Source organism: Hemiscyllium ocellatum, chromosome 9 (genome assembly GCF_020745735.1).
Source record: "Hemiscyllium ocellatum isolate sHemOce1 chromosome 9, sHemOce1.pat.X.cur, whole genome shotgun sequence".
Classification (NCBI taxonomy): domain Eukaryota; kingdom Metazoa; phylum Chordata; class Chondrichthyes; order Orectolobiformes; family Hemiscylliidae; genus Hemiscyllium; species Hemiscyllium ocellatum.
The window spans coordinates 53,347,525-53,370,668 of record NC_083409.1 but is presented as its reverse complement, the minus strand read 5'-3'; the positions used below and the strand labels follow the sequence as shown (position 1 = coordinate 53,370,668).

At 39.7% G+C, this 23,144-nt stretch overlaps 1 protein-coding gene across 3 annotated transcripts in view; it reads right to left on the bottom strand.

Moving 5' to 3' along the window:
- smg7 (SMG7 nonsense mediated mRNA decay factor) overlaps nt 1–23,144 on the bottom strand; it is a 139,327-nt gene that overhangs the window by 66,068 nt on the left and 50,115 nt on the right. For all 3 annotated transcript variants that reach the window (XM_060830316.1, XM_060830314.1, XM_060830315.1), the window contains exons 2-6: nt 21,601–21,632; nt 14,419–14,536; nt 10,279–10,411; nt 7,463–7,634; nt 1,599–1,670 (exon numbers count right to left, since the gene is read on the bottom strand). In XM_060830316.1, the coding sequence (XP_060686299.1) occupies nt 1,599–1,670; nt 7,463–7,634; nt 10,279–10,411; nt 14,419–14,536; nt 21,601–21,632 (527 nt within the window). The remainder of the gene's footprint in view (nt 1–1,598; nt 1,671–7,462; nt 7,635–10,278; nt 10,412–14,418; nt 14,537–21,600; nt 21,633–23,144) is intronic.

Genomic DNA, 23,144 nt, shown 5'->3' with positions numbered 1-23,144 from the left:
GTAGGCATGACCATACTTTTGACTTGAAGGAAGTCAGAAGAGTTATGGCAGAGGAGACTGGTGGTGAATGTGGACAGTTTAGGCCTTATTTCCAGGAAGAAGTGGAGACCATCCTGATGGGGGATGGATGTATAAAGGGATTGCATGTCCACAGTAAAGAGGATGCAGCTGGAGCAAAAACCTGGTTAAGTTAGAAAAAGATGAGTTCTGTGAAGCAGGAGCAGACAGAAAAGAGGTAGAGGCAAGCTAGGTTGTATTGGGAGACTATAACCTTGGAGGCAGGGGTGAAGGGGAAATCACCAGATGAAATGAGATTAGCTACGGCTGTGGACATGATGGCCTGATGTTCCATGGTGGGATCAAGGCAGATGGGTAGATAGGGGAAGGTATTTGACAGCTGGTGCTCAGCCTCTGCAATGTAGAGGTCAGTCTACCAGACACAGTAGCACCAGCCTTGTCAGTAGGCTTAATCACAAAGTCAAGGTTAGGTCTGAGAGAATGAATTGCAGCCAGTTTACAGGGATATACTTTGAAATGGGGGAAGAGGTGGGGAGAGAAATTAAAGCGACCAACGTCATGTCAACACTTGTCGGTGAACAGGTAGAATGCAGGTAAAGGGCCAGATGGGAGAGGTCTAGGTGGAAAGAGAGTGCTGCAAGGTTGGCAAAGGAGTCTGTGGGATAGGGAGAGGACTCTTGTCCAAAGAAATGGGCATGGAGGCGAAGGTGACAGAAGAAAAGCTCAACGTTATATCATGCTTGAAATTCATTCCGGCGGGGATGCAGAGAGATAAAACGGAGACCTTTGCTGAGTACAGAATGTTCAGTATCAGTGTGTGGAATGCCAAAAGGGATAGTAAGTACACGACATGAGGCGCAGTTGGGAGAGGGGATGCAGCAAGAGGGAAGGGGAGGGGGAAGAAGGTTCCAAAGGACCATGGGTTTTTCTGAGAGAGAGAGCGAGAAAGAGAGCAAGAAGTCGAGTGTGTGCACATGACAATGCATGGCACTGAATGCAGATCTCAGGATGCAGGGAGAACAGCTGTCTGTGGAACACTGAACATCACGGAGATCGTTATGACCCTGGGCAGATTCAAAACATGAAGGATGAAACTCAAGTTGAAATCCATGTAGGATGAGTCTGAGCTGGAGGCAGTCAGTCAACAAGGAATATGATGCGGCTGAGGAAGCGGGTTTTAGCAAACACTTCGTCAAGCATGAGGAGTGACAGTAAAATTAATGATAGTGGATAAGAAAGAAGATTGAAACAGAAATTCTGTCGGAGAGAAGAGCAGACCTTCAAGATGGGCATGCCTGGAAGAGATGTGGCAGTGAGCTAGGTGCTAAATAAAAACCAAAAGAACTGCAGATGCTGGAAATCAGAAACAAGAACAGAAACTGTTGGAAAAGATCAGGTCGAGCAACATCTGTGGAGAAAAATTAGTGTTAACGCTTCAGGTCCAGTGATCCTTCTTCAGAATAAATGATATATTGTTCCTTTTATAGGATTGTGTGAGACTAACAATCTCAAAAGTTGTTACAGAATATAAATGAGACACAGATTAAAAACATTCATAAGAAATAAAAGACAGATCTTACCATTTGAAGGGACAAGTTGAGCTGCATGTCTGTAGTAGGATTCAGCCTGGCTAGTCTGATTTCTGTATCGTGCTGTAAGTCAAACCATAGATACATTAGCGAACTAGGTCTGTTGGAATACTGCACACAATTCTGGTCTCTCTTCTATCGGAAGGATATTGCGAAACTTGAAAGGGTTCAGAAAAGAGTCACAAGGATACTGTCAGGGTTGGAGAGTTTGAGCTGTTGGGAGAGGCTGAATAGGCTGAGGCTCTTTTCCCTAGAATGAGAGAAGCTGAGGGGTGTCCTTATACAAGTTTATAAAATCATGATAGGCACAGATAGGGTGAATAGCCAAGTTCTTTTTCTTAGGGTCACGGAGTCCCAAACTAGAGGGCATAGGTTTAAGGTGAGGGAGAAAATATTTAAATGGGACCTAAGGATCAACTTTTCACTTTTCAACTTTTCAGGTGGTGTGTCTGTGGAATAAGCTGTGAAGTGGTGGAAGCTAATACAATTACAACATTTAAATGACATCTGAATGGCTATGTGAATAGGAAGGGTTTAGAGGGATATGGCCAAACGCTGGAAAATGGGACTAGATTAATTTAGAATATCTGGCTGGCATGGACGAGTTGGACCAAAGGGTCTGTTTCCATGCTGTACAGGTCTATAACTCTAACTGACTTGATCTACCAGGTTTTCTCAATTTAATGGGTCATAATTTGCTGTGACAAAGCATTCAACAGAATGAGTTGTTAGCTTGACTGGTCCCACTCAGATTAGGATTTTTACATATTTTGCATGTGGCTAAAAGCATATAGTGTAACACTGCAGCAAGTGAAACTGAATGGTAGGAACCGGAGTGAAGAGGGTATGGAAATGTATACTTTCTTAACTGGATTTAAGAATTACGAAATTAACAGAGAAGGAAGGGTAAGTTAAATAGTCATTTGGTAGTACAGAACTTGAGTGTTTGCTAAAGACAGACATTTTGTCAAAGCTTTTTGTTTGCATTCTTCAGGAATCAATATCTTTGTGAATTGTCAAGGGAAAAACCAAAATCTATCGTGTATAAAAGAGCTAACTGGTTGCCAAGTGGACTCTGGTAAAGGGAAAGCCATGGAGAATGCACCCATTAATGCTGATTGACAGTTAACTGTCAGACTTTGTTTAAATTTTAAACTGGGCAGATTCTGGTCAGGGCATTACCTAGAAAAATGAATCAGTGAATGGATGTCACCTATTATTTCAGAATGTCATACAGCATAGAAAGACACTTTTTGGTCTAACCAGTGCATGGCAAACATAATCCCAAACTAAACTAGTCCCACCTGTCTACTTCTGGTCCATATCCCTCCAACCATGTCATGAAAAAACTGATATTAGCAGTTTCAGCACACAGATAAGCACTAAAATTAGCTCCAAAAGAAGTTTATGCCCCGTATTGCTTGCCCTCTCTGCTCATTTAAACACTCATAAGAAAACAGCAATGGAAAATAAAAGGAAGGGAAGAAGCATTAACATGTACTTGTATTTATCGCATTGACTTCTCAACATACTTTAGAACTGTGCGAGAAAATTCTGTCCTAAAAATGGTATTTGGGACCTCTGGCTATAGAATTAGGAAGGTTAAGAGCTCTAATAAATCTCAGCCTTGTGCAAGTTTCAAAGAATTTTAATTACAACAAAAAAGAAGTTAAAGCAGAAACCGAAATTTATGGAAACAAATGTGTAAATGTTTATGATCAACATATAATGGCTTTATCTTAAAGCTGTTCTGTTCCCCAGTGCCATTTCATGCTTTGGCTCATTTGACAATTTATCAAGAAACCTTTTCTCTTCCTTTCAGGTATTAAGGAATGCAGGCTGCAACAGAATGGTACCCAAAGGCCTCTGAAACCCTCTTTTATTTGTCTTTTGTCTGAATGCACTCCTTCCTCCAACCCCACCTCTTGTCAGGCATTTACAATATTTCTGAGATTCTGCTCTCTGATGCTGAATGATCTGTACTCAGTCAAGGTGTTAATTTTAATCCCTTTAAGCCCACACCTCAATGAATTTCAGGTACAACTTGATGTCAAACTCTTTTTCCATAGCTTTTGCTCTATGCCCATTTCTTTGGGCAGTTCTCTCCCCAGACTGCAGATCCCATTGTCCACCTCCAACACTGCCCCTCCACCTGGACCTCTCACTCTGGCCTCTTACCTGAACTCAACTTTTTCATTGAGAACTGCTGACTTAATTTCTCTGCTCCCTTCACTTATTCTAACCTACTTCTCTCTGAATTTACTGCTCTCAGACTTTGTATTCAAACCTGCCAACAAGGGTGGCGATGCTGCTTGGCATACTGACCTCTATTTTATAGCTGAGTGTCAGCATTTGGACACTTTTATTTCACCCAGAGCATGACTCTCAACACTGAACACACTGTTTCCACAACTGTCACTAACCTCATCTCATCTATGGATAATGTTTAAGGCAAGGAGCAAATGATTTAGATGTGAGAAACTTTTTTTTCATCTTGAGGGTGGTACATTGATCATACTGCCAGAGGGTGGTAGAGGCAACATTTATGAAGCATTTAAAATGCCAGATAATATTAGGCTATGAACGAAGTGCAGGCAAATGAGATTAGTTTAGTTTGGCATTTGTTGGTTGACCTAACATGGTGGGCCGAAGAGCCTGTTCATATACTGAACAAACCCTGTCTCCATTCTATTCTCCAAGATTCTCAGTTTCTGTTGCATGTTCTTATGATGTCATCTTGTGCACAGGGGCCTCAGAAATGTCCACCATTGTCATCAACCTTTGTTTCCTTACCACTTAGCAAGACTTAGCCTTGTCCCACTTCTTGCCCTTCTGCCCTAACTCCTTGCCTTCTCTCCTACAACAGCAATAGAGATATCCCTGCTCTGGTCCTCACTTAATAGTGCACCGATATTCAGTTATAAACTGCCACCTCCAATGGGATGCCAATCACCAGACCCTATTCTTCTCCCCTCCTTGGTCAACATTTCACAGGATCCATTCTTTCCAGAACATGGTCCACTCCTCCTCCATTACACTGTAATGGCATCTTCCCATGCAGTTATTTAAGGTCCAATACTTTTTTTTACTAAACTCCTCCCTTCCCACCCACCCAAGGCTGCTGACACACTCATGAGGTGAAGCAGCAATCTAGCTGCACCTCATTCAACGTAGTCTGCAATATTCACTGCTCACAATGGTCTCTACATTGTGGAGACAAAACACAGACTACACAACTCATTTGCCAAACATCTAGCCGCTATTTGTAAAAATGATCCTGAGCTTCCAGTCATCTTCCACTTCAACACATCGTGTTCCCATGCCAACACTTTTCTCTCAGGCCTGCTGCAGTGCTCCAGTGAGGCTCAATGTAAGCTGAAGAAACGTCACTTCATCTTCTGCCTGGGTACTGGGTTTAACCATTTCAGGACATAAATACCTTTCTCCACTTTTGTTAGCTACACCCACACCCCAGGATCTGTTTTGCATGGTTGTTCCCAGCACAGCTAACCTATTTTCAAACATTTTTACTGCTCGTTAGCACTCCAACCAGCATTTATCTCTTGGTTTACCATTAGCAATCTGTTTTCTTTCCATTTTCTCTCTCAGTAAGTACTATCTCCACTCACTATTCATCTTACCCCAACTAGTCATCAGCATAAATATCACCCTTTCAATTCTCTAGACTCAAAACATTGACTGTTTTTCTCTGTATAGATGCTGCCAGACCTGCTGAGTTTCTCCAGCACTTTCTTTTTGTACACAATGTCGAGAAGGCCTATAACAGTTATATATAACCTTTGTGAAGTTGCAGCTTTTAGATGAGCACTGCTTTAAATATGAAAAACAATGTTCAAACCACATTACACATTAAAAGGTGGTCTGAAGCCTATAAGAGGTGAATGCTCTAGAAAGCATATCAGAATCATGGATAAACTGCAACAAAAACAGTAATTGCTAGAAATATTTCAGAGTGCCAGACAGGTCATAGAGTCATAGAGATGTACAGCACAGAAACAGGACCTTCAGTCCAACTCTTCCCTGCCGACCAGCTATTCCAACCAAATCTAGTCCCACATGTCAGCACCTGGCCCATATCCCTCCAAATCCTTCCTGTTCATATACCCATCCAAATGCCTTTTAAATGTTGCAATTGTATTAGCCTCCGCCACTTCTGGTAGCCCATTCCTCACATACACCACTGTGTGAAAACGTTGCCCCTTAGGTCTTTTTTATATTTTTCCTCTCTCATCCCAAACCTATGCTCTCTAGTTCTGGACTCACCCTAAGGAAAAAACTTTGTCTATCTACCCTATCCATGTCCCTCATGATTTTATAAACCTCGGAGGTCACCCCTCAGCCTCCAACGCTCCAGGGAAAACAGCCCCAGCCTATTTACCCTCTCCCTGTAGCTCAAATCCTCCAACCCTGGCAACATCCTTGTAAATCTTTTCTTAACCCTTTTGAATTTCAAAACATCCGTCCGATAGGAAGGAGACCAGAATTGCACGCAATATTCCAAATGTGGCCTGACCAATGTCCTATATAGCCGCAACATGACCTCCCAACTCCTGTATACTCCATACTCTGACCAATAAAGGAACGCATACCAAATGCCTTCTTCACTATCCTATCTACCTGCGACTTCACTTTCAAGGAGCTATGAACCTGCACTCCAAGGTCTCTTTGTTCAGCAACACTCACTAGGACCTTACCATTCAGTGTATAAGTCCTGCTAAGATTTGCTTTCCCAAAATGCATTTATCGGAATTAAACTCCATCTGCCACTTCTCAGTCCATTGGTCCATCTGGTCAAGATCCTGTTGTAATCGGAGGTAACCAATTACTTTGCTGTCCACTACACCTCCAATTTTGGTGTCATCTGCAAACTTACTAACTATACCTCTTAAGTTGGGCAGACAGACAGAGGTGGGGTGACAGAGGCGGGGAGGGGAGAGAAAGGCAGACAGACGGGGGAGAGAGAGGCAGACATAGAAACAGGTGGGCAGCAGTCGGAATGGATAAATGTCACTCTGGGAGAATGAATCACAGCTAAACCATTAGTGGCTAATAATGGGATGGCTGTGGTAGAATGCCTGGCGTGTGGAGGTTGGGTAAGGACATGGAAGAATGTGCTCAAGCTCTACAATTGTTGAACTCAATATAGAGTCCTGAAGGCTGCAGGGTTCTCAAGCTGAAATAAAAAATGCAGAAATTGCGAGGTTATTCTTCCAGCTTACGCTCAGCTTCACTGGAGCACTGCAGCAGACCTAGAAGAACAGCAACTCATTTTCCACTTGGGAAACCGACACCCTTCAGAACTCAATGTTGAGTTCAATAACTGTAGAGCGTGAGCACCTTCTCCCATGTCTATACCCCAACCCCTGAAACCAGGTCTTCTCGTCACATGGACTGCTACCATTTCAGCCACTATCAGTCAACTTCAGCAGCTCCTCATTCTCCCAGGCAGACCTTTAGCCATTCCTTTGTCTGTCCAATTGTTTTTCATTCTCACTGGGCTCCACTGACAACTATCGATTACTCCTTTCCCCTTCCTCCAACTTTTCTCTTGCATATATACCAACCTTTTCCTAGCTACAATCGGTTTTGAAGAGGAGTTACTAGACCTGAACGTTAATTCCGTTTTCTCTCCACAGATGCTGCCAGACCTGCTGAATTTTTTTTACAGCAAATTTCCACTTTTGTTTTTGATTTCCGGCATACACAGTTCTTTGCTTTTTTTCATGGATAAACTACACCGGTTTGAAATTTAAAGTAAAGTAATTTATACAAAGAATTAATGTAATTTAACTGAATTGGGCTTCAACTGTCACTGTAAACTCCAGGTGACATACCTATGTCTCCAAGATGTACAAGGCAATGCTGGCAGATATAAGAGCAAGAGCTGGGTTGGGGCTTCACAATTCCACTGGTGCTGCATTGCTTATTGCTGATGATTCCAAGCTGTGATGATTTTACACGGCAAGGAAGGTCCACATTGAAGACTGTGCACAACTCCTGCAGCAACTGAAACAAAAGAAATTCCAAAACACACACAAAAGGATAATTTTATTCAAAGTATTCCCCAAGATGCAAAATCTAATTATACAACATTACAACAAGGAGAGAAGTTCTTCTGAAGTACCATGTACAGTTCTGGCTGTCCTGCTGTAGGAAGGATATTATTAAATTGGAGAGGAGGTGGTTGAGGGGTGACCTAATGGAGATTTATAAAATCATGAGGGGCACAGATAAGGGGAATACCAGAAGGTCTCTTCCCTAGGATGAGGAATTTCAAAACAAGGGAGCATTTTTTTAAGAGAGGGTTTAAAAGCAACCCACGAGGCAACTTTTTCCACGTGGTTTGCACATAGAATGAATCGCCAGAGGAGTGGTAGATGCAGATACAGTTGCAACAATTAAAAGACATTTACATAAACAAGAAAGGTTTAGAGGATAAGGGCCAAACGCAGGCAAGTTGGACTAGTTTAGTGAGGGAAACGTGGTCAGCATGTTTTAGCTGGACCGAACAGTCTGTTTCTATGCTGTATGATTCTAGGTAATTCAGCCCCTTGAGCTTACTCCATCATTCAATACGGTCGTGGCTGATCTCATCTCAGCCCTTTTCTGACCCTTAGACAGAAGTTATTCCTCATCTGTTCCCTTATCCTAAACTAAGGTATCTCATTCTAAGTTGCCCAGAAGGGGGAAACATTTGCTCTACATCTACTTTGTCAATTCTCTTGAATATATCTTAGATACCTCAACTAGATCTCCTCTCATTCTTCTAATTCGAGGAGGGTATAGACCTAAACTGCTCTCTCTTCATAAGACAAATCCCTTGCATCCCTAGCATCAATCTAGTAACTCTCCTCTGAAATGTCTGTAATGCAGCTATATTCCTTCTCAATTAAGAGGACCAAAGTTCAATGCAATACTCCAGATGTGAACTCATTAATGCCTTGCACAGTTGCAGCAACACTTTCCTACTTTTATACTTTATTCCTCCAGTGATAAATGCCAAAACTCAATTTGGTTCCCTTATTACCTGCATACTAGTTTGCTGCAATTCAGACACAAGGACACCCAGATGACTCTGCACCAAAGCACTCAATGTTTTCTCTATTTAAATTATAATTGCCTGTCTATTCTTCACACCAAAATAGAATGTAACATGAATAAGTGTGAGGTTATCTATCAGCCAAATTTTAGCCCAATCATCTAATCTATCCATACCTACTTGCAATTTAAAACTTCTTCACTACGAATTATTTTCCCACTTATTTTAGTGTCATCTACAAATTTGGCTGCAGTGCCTTCCATCCCTGCGTGTAAGTTTATTAATACAGATTGTAAATAGTCGGGGCCTGAAAACCAAACCCTGTGGCACTCTACTGGTTGCATCTTGCCAACCAGGAAAAGATATTTATCTGGACTCTCTGCTTTCTGTTGGTTAATCAAACTTCTATCCAAGCTAATATATTACACCAAATCCCATGTGATCTTGTCTTATATTAACTTTTTGTGCAACACTTTATCAAATGCCTTTTGGAAGTCCAGATATACATCGACAGAATACCCACTATCCACGTTGCTATTTACATAGAGTCAGAGGTGTACAGCACAGAAACAGACCCTTCGGTCCAACTTGTCCATGCTGACCAGATATCCTACCTAATCTAGTCCCATTTGCCAGCCTACTCAGCCTCTCCCTATATCACAAATAATAGCAAGTTAGTCAAACATGATTTCAAAGAATTCCAGCAAGTTAGTCAAACATGATTTGCCCTTCATAAAACCATGGTGACTCTGATGGATTATGCTTTGTCTTTCAAAATTCTTATTATTACTTCCATAATAATGCATTCTAACAATTTCACAAAAGAAAGACATTAAACTAACTGATCTATAGTTTCCTGTCTGTCTCCCTCCCTTTTTAAAAAAATCATCAAATTGGCACCTTTCTAATCTAACAAAATTTTCCAAAATTCCCTAAATGTTGGAAATGTTATAATGAATGGATCCACTATCTCTGATGCCACTTCCTTTCAGACACGAGGATGTAGGCGATCAGTCCTGGGGCCTTGTCGTCAGTTTCAAAACCAATAGTTGGCTCAGCGCTTTCTCCCCAGTGGACAATTAAAAACTTTGTTTATTTCTACAAATATCAAAATCAGTAACTGCTACTATGAAAATCTCTCTACTTCACCTACCACACTACTCCTTGTAGTGTCAGACAGCATCTCCCCACATCACTAATTAACAACATAACATCAGGGAGGAATCCAAACTTCCGATTGCCTGAAGCGCAGAACACAGATTAACTAGGAGAAAGTGAGGACTGCAGAAGCTGGAGTACCAGAGTTGAAAAATATGGTGCTGGAAAAACACAGCAGGTCAGGCAGCATCCGAGGAGCAGAAATGAAGGGCTTATGCCCGAAACGTCGATTCTCCTACTCCTCAGATGCTGTGTTTTTCCAGCACCACATTTTTCAGCGCAGAATATAAATTACCCAGTTGCTACTGTAGTTTTCACAATTCCATTGAATTTTACTCTGAGATAAGCCAGACAAATTTAGGTTACCACCCAACTAAGCTGACTGATCCACTAAAGATTAGACCAATTATTTACTTTTCCCAGTGAAATCCCAAAATTGTCTTCAGGACTCACCTGTGTGTAGAAGCCACTAGCTGCCTCTAAGAAGAGCGAAAGATTGGCCTGTACCTCACTGCGGTTAGGATTGGCTCGGTTTTTGGCCTGCCCCTGTAGTGTTGTAATTTGATTTTTGAAGGCATGATTCCAGCTACAATAAATAATAAATTAACCATTAAAATTAAAAACTTCGAGACTATTACATGTGCTCACAGCATTTCAGCAACTTTTCTTAAATTTTAAGAAAACAATTTAATTTTCTTCAACAGCTTGTACAAAAATTTAACAAGTTACATGGCTTTTAAATAATTGGCTTTCACTTTAATTCAAGTTAAAATACAACACCAAGCACATTACAAAAAGTATATCTATCAACATTTTTAGAAAGACAGCCAATTTAAAGTCTCTAATTAACAAATTAAATGCTGTCCAACCAGCTTTCCCTCACCTTACAAGAACTATTTTTCCCTTAGCACAAAGTGAAGTTTTGTTAGAATGGTACAGGCAAACACTGCCTCCACTACAGGATGGAGAAAGCAGTGAGGTTAGTGCGTTTGACGATAATGAGAAATCAATACTTAATATTGAAGAGAAAAATATTGAAACCAAAAATTATGTTTTCAATCAGTGATCTTAAAAGCATTATAATACCATAAAACCATAATGAAGCTGGATGAAGGTTATACTTCCAGTAGGTTTGATTCAGTATTATAAATCAATAATTGTCTACACAGTGTGACTTAAATCAGGTCAAATTAAACATAACTGACATTTGCATCTAAGTTAGCTTGCTGAGCTGGAAGATTTGTTTTTAGACGTTTTATCACCATACTCGATAATATCATCAGAGTGAGTCTCCGGTGAAGCTATGTGGTATGTCCCACCTCTCTAAGTTTGGGAGAAGATTTGTAGCTCGGGTGTTCATTGTTGTGGTTCTGATCGCCAAGCTGGGAGTTTTTGTTGCAAACATTTCGTCCCCTTTCTAGGTGACATCCTCAGTGCTTGGGAGCCTCCTGTGAAGCGCTTCCGTGATGTTTCCTCAGGCACTTACAGCGGCTTGTCTCTGCCGCTTCCGGTTGTCAGTTGCTGTCCGCTGCAGTGGCAGGCATATTGGGTCCAGGTCGATGTGTTTGTTGATAGAATCTGTGGATGAGTGCCATGCCTCTAGGAATTCCCTGGCTGTTCTCTGTTTGGCTTGCCTTATAATAGTAGTGTTGTCCCAGTCGAATTCATGTTCTCCCCGTGTCTGTGTGGGTTTCCTCCGGGTGCTCTGGTTTCCTCCCACAATCCAAAGATGTGCGGGTCAGGTGAATTGGCCATGCTAAATTGCCCATAGTGTTAGGTAAGAGGTAAATGTAGGGGTATGGGTGGGTTGCGCTTCGGCGGGTCGGTGTGGACTTGTTGGGCCGAAGGGCCTGTTTCCACACTAAGTAATCTAATCTAACTAGTCATTTGCATACAGAACTGGTTCAAAGGCAGAAGTCCGATAGTGATGGTGGTAGGTTGTTTTTCAGATTGGAGGCCTGTAACCAGTGGAGTGCCACAAAGATTGGTGCTGGATCCTTTACTATTCGTCATTTACATAAATGATTTGGAAATGAACATAGGAGGTATAGTTAGTAAGTTTACAGATGACACCAAAATTGGAAGTGTAGTAGACAGAGAATGAGGTTACCTTAGATTACAATGGGATCTTGGTCAGAAGGGCAAATGGGCTGAAGAGCGGCAGATGGGGGTTAATTTAGATAAATGCGAGGTGCTGCATTTTGGGAAAGCTTAGCACGACTTATGGTTAAGGTCCAAGGGAGTGTTGCTGAACAAAGAGACCTTGGAGTGCAGGTTCATAGCTCCTTGACAAGTAGATTCTCAGGTCGATAGGATAGTGAAGCTGTTTGGTATGCTTTACTTTATTGGTCAAAGCACTGAGTATAGGAATTGGGAGACCATGTTGCGGCTATACAGGACGTTGGTTAGGCCACTTTTGGAATATTGCGTGCAATTCTGGTCTCCTTCCAATAGGAAGGATATTGTGCAATTTGAAAGAGTTCAGAAAAGATTTACAAGGATGTTGTCAGGGTTGGAGGGTTTGAGCTATAAGGAGAGGCTGAATAGGCTGGGGCAGTTCTCCCTGGAGCGTCGGAGGCCAAGGGGTGACCTCATAGGGGTTTATAAAATCATGAGGGATATGAATAGGATAAATAGACAAACTCTCTTCCCTGGAGTGGGGGTGTCCAGAACTAGAGGGCAAAGGTTTAGGGTGAGAGGGGAAAAGATTTAAAAAGGGATAACTTTTTCACAGAGGGTGGTGCGTAGGGAAGTGGTGGAAGCTAGTACAAGTAAAACATTTAAATGCATCTGGATGGGTATATGAATGGGAAGGGTTTACAGGGATATAGGCCAAGTGCTGGCAAATGGGACTGGATTGGGTTGGGACATCTGGTCGGCATAGAAGGGTTGGACTGAAGGGTCTGTTTCCGTGCTGTACAATTCTATGACTCTATTGGTTATTAATATTCTGTCTCTCTACGTATGACTGTAGTGAGTTTTTTAAAAATGTTAAAATGTTATTCATCTGCTGAGCTGGAATTTTGTTTAAATCTCACCCCTGTCCTTTTTGAAACATCAGTGTAACTTGGTTGGTCAGAAAGCTTTCAGGTTAGGAGTTCATTTTAAATTTACAGATCCAGGTCAGAAAGAACAAGACAAAATCTCACCCCCTCCCCCAAAAGTGACATCTGCCCTCACAACTTTCATATAGATAGCTGAACAAAGGCAAATTAATCAATGATATTTTTTGGAGCTATTATAAAAGCTCTGAATTGTAATGCAGAGAAAACAAAAATAAAACATTCCAAAGATTTATTTGTATAGTTTTAAAGTGCTAACAAAATTATGGTTGCCAATGCTTTCTGTTTTTGGGATGATTATTACTTCTCAGGTAAGTGTTTCAAGATGAAACGGCTAAGGACTCAAAACTGCAATTCTTTGCAATAAACAAGCATAAATGTTGCTTCCATTTTTTAAAAAAAAATTATACATCTTTTTCATTTGTTTAGGTTGTTTTCTGCTTTAATCAACAACTCCGCTTGCAAATGAAATCACCCATTCCTATTCATCTGATTGATAATTTTAAAATGTTGAATTTTGAAATTGACCACATTCTAGGACTTAATTATTTTCCATCTGACAAAGTTAGAAGAGCTCCATTTTATAGGTTTATACCTCCATGAGAACATAGGGAAGGGCATGAACAAAATTTAGGAATATCGATATAGATGATGGAAGTGCATCGATGTAAACGAAAGCACAAGGAGGAAAGACTGAAGTGCAAAGACAAAGATAGAATACTTCTTTTGAATTTTCATATGCATTTTGTAGTGGTGATGGGGACAAAACTCTTATTTAGGTAATGATAGTAAATGCCAAGACATTTGCAAGTGGGCACAAAGTGAAAATTTGCTGTCAGTGAGTCTACACTCCTCCAAGTTATGTGCTGTTAGGAGGCCACAGTGTGTAATCCCTAGGTAGCTAGAGAATAGATAAAAACTTGCATTTTTCCGATCTCGCTATAAAAATCTTCAAAAAAAAGTTAGAACTTGTTCAAGGAGTTGTAACTGGACTTTTAACAGTGTATGAGCTCATAATGATTACAAGACATCTTCTATGGTCCACAAAAGCTAATGTTATATTCATGAGAATTACATTTTCCATTATAATTAAAATAACCTAACTTACAGTATTAGTTTTATTTTAGACCAGTTGTAAGTTGTTTCAATATATGAAGGTAAATGAATAAACACTGCTTTTAACTTTTTAGTTTACCACCTACAAGGGGTTTATTCAACATGTTTGTCTGCCAACTCTGCTTACTGCAGTTGCTTTCCAAAATGGCTAACATTACCACACAAATCAGTATAATGTAACCAGATGTTAGTAATAGATCAGCAGTATATGGATCAAATACAGTGGAATAGAGTCTAAGCAAAATAAATTACAAATCTTAGGTCCTGTTTTCTTCTGTTTCTTCCTACTGCAGGTGAGCAATTTAACTTGCATCTTTAAACAACTACGATCAAACAAGTGCATCAACCAAATGGAAAATTGAAGCAGTGACAGAAGTGATATTTGTGACATCACCAGAACTCATTGCATACTTACAGATCCTGCTCCACCTTCTTATCCAGTGCATACTCCAAATCTGTGACCAGCATCTTTTGGTAGAGGTCCTGTAGAGCTTGCCTGGAAGTCCAGACTTCAGCCGGACCCAGCTTTGAATCTGTCACAAAAAAAATGTTTTATGTCAATCTGTAAAAAAAAAATGCATCTTTCCAGCTATGTTTTTCCTTCTTGGAATCAAATTATTTTTAAAAAATTGTATGCAATGGTTTTCCTTTTAAAAAGTCAGTACATTAAAATATGTTTTATCAACTAAAATGATCTGAAAATACAGGCCAGTAGCAGCCAGGAGACATTTACTAAAGCTTCCAACTTTATTGAGACCCCAGTAGCTGCTGATGCTACTGAAATTCTAAAACCCAGAAATTCTGATCTTGAGATCTGGCCACATCCATTGTTTAAAAAACAATCCAAGGGGTCCCAAATAGTTTACTCATGTGATCTTAACTGGCCAGCTATCCATCTCTTGCTCAATTTCTCTCTCAAAAGAAACTAGGACAAAATAACCTCTAAGCCACAGCACTGTTACAAAGGTCACACAAACAAATTAAAGCAAATGGCTAAACCATATATTCACTGAGAAGGAAAATGAAAGCAGTATCTATGTTTTTAATGTGACCAAACAGCATGCACATAGATTTCAATCAATTCACAATGCAAGTTCAATAGTATGTCCATGAATGTCTCATGAGATGACAATGTTTAAACTTCACCACTTCACAAAATAAGAACTTGGTATTCTGGACTCAATTATTTAGAATCCTTTCCTCATGGGCTAAATTTACTCGAAGTCAAGTCGCTCACAAATAAGTATTGATGATAAGACCAGACAGACACAATTAACACTTAATACTGAGAAACAGCAGGAGGGTTGAGAGCAAGCAGGGGCAAGGGATGAATAAATGGGAAAGTGGAGAACTGTCATGGCCATAGATCTAATTCAATAGCAACGTTGGTAGTTTTGCACAAAGATTGATATTGGTGTGAAAACAGATTCACACAATGTTAGCTGTAAACATGTAAAGATGGAAAAGTGCAGAACTATAATTGCCAAATACTTAGGATTGTTAAAACACAATGGAAAAGTTCAAACTTTAAATGTTAAACTCTATTTCCTGCTTATAGTGAATGTTTTGGTGAGGAAAGAATCAGCAAGCCATAATCATTTTCAACACAAGTACTTTTAAATGTAGTGAGGCCCTGAAAAAAATTAGAATAAACTGCTCATTAGAAGTTGCACAAATGTAAAATCAGATATATAGATTGTACCAGTCATTAAGCAAATGTATTTTGTAGCGCAATATATACATAAACAATAATTTGATACACAGGGGAATAAAACTCTTCAAAATACTAAAGATGAAAACCACTAACTTTTCATGGAATATCATTTGGATTTTTCCTGACAGTATCATTAATCAGTGAAGCATTCACAGTTCATTCTGTTTCAGCAATCAAAAATTAAATAGACCGTTCCACTGAGTATCTAATCTGAACCAGAGTTAAATGTTATAGGTTTTGCTCATTTTAGACAAGTGGTAAAAAGTGAAATCCTCCGTGTGAATGTTATAAAATGTTTATAAGATTTTTAAAAATCAATTTATAAATCTGCATGTGAAATCTTTCATCTTTGACAAGCCTCCAGGCAAACATTTCTCAATAAATTTAGCTGAAAAGTTCAATTAATTTTATGAATGATTAAACATGGTATTTACCAATGTAACTTGCATTGATGCCTCCCAACATTCCTACTCTGAATGAAAGTCGGGAAAATTGAACCACTTCCACATTTGATAAAACTGTGTAACCTTAAATACATAAAAAAAGGCTTGCTTTCAGACATGAACTGAAGAGAAAGAGCCAGGTTTGTTATGGTGAGATATTTACACTCTTATCCTCAGGCATGCACAGTTAGAATTGTACAGTACAGAAACAGACCCTTCATTCCAACACGTGCATGCCAACCAAATATCCTAAATTAATCTAATCCTATTTGCCAGCATTTGGCCCATATCCCTCTAAACTGTTCCCAACCATATACCCATCCAGATGCCTTTTAAAAGTTATTATACTAGCCTCTACCATTTTCTCTGGCAGCACATTTCATACACGCATCACTCTCTACATGAAAAAGTTGCCCCTTAGGGCCCTTTTAAATCTTTCCCCTCTCATCCTAAACCCATGCACTCTAACCTTTGGACTCCCCCACCCCAGAGAAACGACCTGGCTATTCATCCTATCCATGCCCCTTACGATTTTATAAACCTCTAGAAGGTCACCCCTCAGCCTCCCTGTGTAAACAGGCCAAGCCTATTATGCCTCTCCCTGTGGCCCAAATCCTTAAACCTTGCAATATCCTTGCAACTCTTTTCTGAACCCTTTCAAGTTTCACAACATCCGCTCTATAGCGGGGAGACTAGTATTGAATGCAGTATTCTAGAAGTGGTCTAACCAATATCCTACACAGCTACAACATGATCACCCAACTCCTATACTCAATGAACTGATCAAAAAAGGCAAGCATATCAAACAACTTTTTTACTTTCTTACCTACCTGCGAATCCACTTTCAAGGAACTATGAACCCGCATTCCAAGGTCTCTTTGTTCAGCAACACTCCCCAGGACTTTACCATTAAGTGTACAAGTCCTGCCCTGATTTGCCTTTCCAAAATACAGCACCTCACACCTATCTAAATTAAACTTTATCTGTCACTCCTTGGCCCATTGGCCCATCTGATTAAGATCCCCATTGTACTCTGAAATAACCTTCCTCGCTGTCCACTACTCCTCCAGTCATCTGCAAAACTTACTAACCATACCTCCTAAGTTCATACAAATCATTACATAAAAATGTGAAAAGCAGTGGACCCAGCACCAATCCTTGTGCCACATCACTGATCACAGGTTTCTAGTCTAAAATGCAACCCTCCAACACCACCCTATGTTTTCTACCTTCAAGCCAGTTATTTATACAAATGGCTAGTATTCCCTGTATTCTGTGTGATCTAACCTTGACAACTAATCTATTATGAGGAACCTTTCACAGAGTAGATGTAGGCTAATTGGCCCACTGAGTCTGCACCAAAGATCTGACAACAGCAATCCCATCTTCCAGCTTTAGGGCCATAACCTTTAGGCTATCTCAATGCAAATTAATATCTCAATATTGCTTAAACGTTATGAATGCTTCTGTTTCAAACACACTTTCAAGCAGTAAGTTTCAGACTCCCACCACACAGCGGGGAAAAAAAACTTCTCAATTCTCCTCAGACTTTTATTTCTTATTTTAAATCTTTAACCATACAGGAAAAAACACCTTATCTACACTAAGCTCTGCAATCAAGTCCCCTCTCAACCTTCGTTGTTTCAAGGAAAACAAAGCCAGCCTATCCAAAATTCCTTCAGAACTCAGACACTGCAGCCCAGGCAACATCTCAGCAAATTGAATTTGAGAGGTGCAGAGACAATCTCATCTTTCTTATAATGTGGTGACCAGAATCACACTATAGTTCAGCTGTGGCCTAACCAGTATTTTACACAGTTCTAGCACAAACTCCCTGTTCTTGTATTCTATGCCTAGTGTCTAATAATTGACTAATAAAGAAAAGTGTCCCAAATGCTTCAACATCTCATCTATCTGCCTTGCTGCCTTCAGAGACCTGTGAAAATGAACACCACAGTGCCTCTGATCTTTGGTAGTTCCAAGTGTCTCACCATTCACAGTGCGATTCCTTGCCTTGAAGACTGCAAACCAGGAAGTATAAAGAAGGAAACATAAACTGGATTTAAATCATGTACAGAAAGCAAAATGAAGACTGAACAATGCATTTGAAATTAATGAGAGATAAAAAGCAAATAGGAAACAAAAATCTCCAATGAAAGCTTTCATAGATAATGAGTCTTCACATTAAACTTTTCTCAGAGCCAGGGATGTTGCCTACCAATAATCATCACTTACTCCATTGTGAAAAATAGATTTCTGAATACAAAAGTACTGACTTTTTAGTTCTTTTTAATGCAGAACTAATGGGCAACCACCAGTATTCTCATTAGATTTTCCGAATGAAGTATATCTTGTTGGTTTGAAAATATGATACTTTGCAGTTCTGCTCTCCTTATCGGAGGAAAAGGTGGCGCGGAGGGGGGGGGGGGGGGGGAGGAGCTCTCTTACTTATAAAATTCTAACAGGGTAAGTGCAGCAAGGATGTTCCTGATGACCGCAGACTCCAGAATCAGGGTCACAGTCTAGGAACACAGGGTTGACAATTAAAGACTGAAATGAAAAATTCTTTTCACTGAGAATGGTGCGACTTGAATTTTCTGCCACAGTAAGAGGTCGAGAGCAAAATATCCAATGTTTCAAAAAGGAATTAGATATAATTCTTATGGCTAAAGGGATCAAAAAATCTGGGGAGGAAACAGGAACAAGGTAGTGAGTTGCTTGATCAACCACAATCATATTGAATTGCAGAGCAGGCTCAAAGGACTAAATGGTTTACTCATCTTGCTTTCTATGTTTTCCGAAGGTGGATACCTTGAAGCCAGCCTAAGCAATATCATCATGATTGCTGCATGGTCTTGCACAATTTAAGAGGAGACTCGAAAAATATCTCTAGCTCAGGAAATTGCCATCATCTGAGTCATGAATCCATCCGTGATGGGTGATAACAGCACACCATTTGGAGAAGCAAGGTATCTCCGACAGCTACCTCAAGAGTTTTACATTTAACTACAAACGTGCAGATGCCAGTCGTTGTCATGTGTTTTCTGCAAGATTGACAAGAGCTGAAAGTTTCATTATTAAAGAAATTGTTTTTATTAATTCATGGAACATGGGCGTCACTGTCTAGGACAACATTTATTGCTCATTCCCAATTGCCCAAAGGCAGTTAAGGGTCAACTGCACTGCTGTAGGTTTGGAGTCACATGTAGGCCAGACCAGGTAAGGATGGCAGGTTCCTTCCCTAAAGAATATTAGTGAACCAGATGCGTTTTTCCAACAACTAACAATGGGTTCATGGTCATTAGACTCTTAATTCCAGACCTTTTATTCCCCCCTATTGAATTAAAATTGAGCAATTATGTTTTCAGAACAACCTAACAATGCCATAAACAAACAGATGGGTAGCTACTTTTTTGAGTCACAAGAAAACAATTCTTTAAAAAGGCAGTATTAAAGTTTGGTAAGTGTACAAATGTACTAGCCTCTACATATTTTGACACTTGTTTTATTTTAGCTTAACTGCACTTAAAAATGTCCCTGATTTCCAACTTCAACTTGCTCATTGTTACAAATATGACAATTCAGTACGTTATTCATCCCTGTTCTCTTCAACTATGGTGCTAGATTTACTGGATCACACACACTCTTTTCAACATTCTCCTGTTATCCAACTATGAGATTCACTTATTCAGACACATTAAACTTCATCAATGGATTCCTTTGTTTCTGCACTATTGCCTCAAATTTCTCATTGCAATAATCTTAGACTAATAGAATCTCTAGTCTGGATGCAGACCATTTGGCCTGAGTCCACACCTACCCACCAAAGTGCATCCCATCCCCTACCCTATCAGTGTATCTTTGCATTTCCCATGGCTAATCCAGTTAACCTACAAAACCCTGGACACTACGGAGAATGTGTTGAGAATGTGGTGCTGGAAAAGCAGAGCAGGTCAGGCAGCATCAGAGGAGGAGAATCACATACCTGAACAGCTTATGCCCGAAAAGTCGATTCTCTTGCTCCTCAGATGCTGCCTGACCTGCTCTGCTTTTCCAGCACCACACTCTCGACTCTGATCTCCACCATCTGCAGTCCTCACTTTCTCTATGAAGAATGTACAAACTTCACATGTACAGTCACCAGAGGGTAAAATCAACCTAAGGCCTTGTCACTGAGAGGCAACAGTGCTAACCACCGTACTACTGATCTTGACCAACTTCTTTCACATGCTGCACTTCAATTATTTTATTTATAGACAAAAGCTGGGATTCCATCAGTTTGTCATTCTGACGTCTAGCTCTCCTCTACTCATGGCACCAGCTTCTCAGTGGGTTTCATGTACCAGATTCAGTTACTGGATGGTCACTCTACCAACTGTACATCTTCAGGTCATCAACCAGATCTCAAGTTTTCTGCTGCAGTTCGGATATCCTCAAAAGTTACATTATCATACACCAACTTGACTCAGACCTATGGGCAATGCTTCAAAACAAGTCATCAGATCGGATTACTGAACCTACTCCATTGTGCTCATACCCTGTGCTCAGCAAGAGATTGCCTCTAGATGCATGCCAAAATAGATGCGATGCACTGTCTCCTTGGGCAGAATGAACCATTCACATTTCTTGGGTGGCATTGTGCCGTCAGTTCAATTAGACAAGGTATCTGTTTATGTCAGCCACCTTTTCATGGCACATCTGAATCAATGCACTGGTTAAACCTTTTTAGGTAAAAACATGTTTAGTTGGGGTTTTCTCCTTCAGCATAGCTCCATCTCTGTACCGTCCAGTTACAAGCTCTGGATGCTGGCCCACCTCAACTGGTTAAGTTTTGTACAAGAGAGAAAAACAGTTAATTAAGTCCAATAAGACTCTTCATCGGGTTCCAAAGAATCATCAAACTGGACTCAAAACTTCAATTGTCTCTCACCTAATGGTGAGTTTCTCTAGCATTTTCTGCTACTTCTTCAGATTTCCAGCAATTACTAAATAAAAGCAAAATAGTGCAGATGAGCCAACTCTGACTTTCAACTTAACACCCAGTATGACACAATGGAAAATATTTAAATACTGGTGACAATGGATGAAGCCTCATCCTTGGAACTAAAGGTTTACATTACACATGGAAATTCAGCAACAACAGCAGAAAATTCTTTAGCGATTGCTACACAGAGGGAAAGAAAGGAGAATATAAAGCCTCAGTGGTGAAAGAAGCTCTTAAAGTACCCCAAGGATCACCATCATGTAGCACTACATTTTATGTTGCAACACAATTTATCAATAGTAACCTGATATACAGTTTTCACTATGACATTATGACAGTTAACAGCCACTGCAACTTGAAGCAGTTACTCAATCGTAAAACTATAGGCATTAAGCTCCATTCAAAATCATGCTTGTAGAAATAGAACAGAATTAAAATATACAAAGTTAATCTTACCAGTCATGTCAGCCTTTAGGGCCTCTGCTTGCCTAGAAATAGGAAAGACAAGAACAATATAAATACAAAAATAATCAAACTTAATTGAACACCTTACATCTTGTGTAAATCAACCGAAATTCTTTCATTACAATTATTATTCAACATTAAGTTTATTTACATCCAGGAAATACCTATGTGGTACACTGGATAATCTAACAAACATTAATTGGTATGATGCAGTTTACACTCACTCAAGAGGGTTGCTTCAATGGAAAATGCAACAAGCTGTCAAGATCAAGTCATTAAGATATAAACGATGATTTTAAAAAAATTGAACTCAAACGTAAGTGCCCAATCAGATGTCTATGCCAAGAGCCAGATTCATAGGCCACAAAAGCATTGGGCATCATGTTTATACTGTGTATAATCAGCTATTATATTCTGCAAAATTATGTAACATCAAAATTGAGAAATAAGCTGGCTCAGTTGTCCCCAGGAAAAGGTGGTTTTATACTTGTTTATAGCATTTAAATTTGGGTCTTAACATAGCACAGAAATTATTACACCAGCAGACATTAATTACATTCATAAAAGCAGCCCAAATTACATCTATACCTACCATCACCACTGTCTACTGGTGTACAAATCAGCATCGTGAAGCATCCATCTAAGGGTTGCTCTAAATAGTTCCTGTACAGCTTTTGGTGCATTTCCACTAGTCAAATTTTCAACAGATGGTTTTTTTTTAAAAAATAGTAAAAGTTACAGTCTACACCAACTTTCAAATTCAATGAGAATAATGGCAATATTTAAGAACATCCACTACTACAGTAATAATCTTCAACCAGGTTTCAGTGATTTGGGCAAAATAGAAATTTGATAAAGGGAAGCAACTAAAACATTTGATTCCTTGATTTATATTCAATGGATATAGTACAATATTTTCTCCATTCAAGATTTCCATAGCTTACAAAAGTAGAATTGTGGATGTTTTATAACGTTCAACCAACGATTTCCACTATGAATGTAAAAATGGCTCTATAAATGGTATGTGAAGCCATCATCCCAAACCAAAAGCTTAAAATTTCCTCGCCTTTGACATTCGAATTTCCATTGCCAGTTATACTCCAACAACCCATAGTTAACTGGCTCTCAGAGTTCAGCCATTGTTGCACATTAATTAGTCTCTAGAATGCTCAGACTAATCAGAGGGGCCAAGGTCAAAACTTCTTACTGAATTTTCACTCCTTATCTCCATATATGTCACTAATAATATTGTGCAAATAAGGAAATAACGGAAAGGAAAAGTGAAAATTTTAAAAAGCCCAAGTACATAAAGAATGCAACTTATTAAAATGAATAATGAACAAGTGTGTCACGATCTCATATTACAGATTTTAATTTTGGGTCCTTACATAGCACAGAGATTATTACACCAGCAGACATTCATTACATTCATAAAAGAAGCCCAAATAACATTTACAACTACCATCAGATTTCCTGCGGTCCAAAGATGGTCTCTCACTCCCATAATAATAGAGCCCATTACAGATATTAAACCA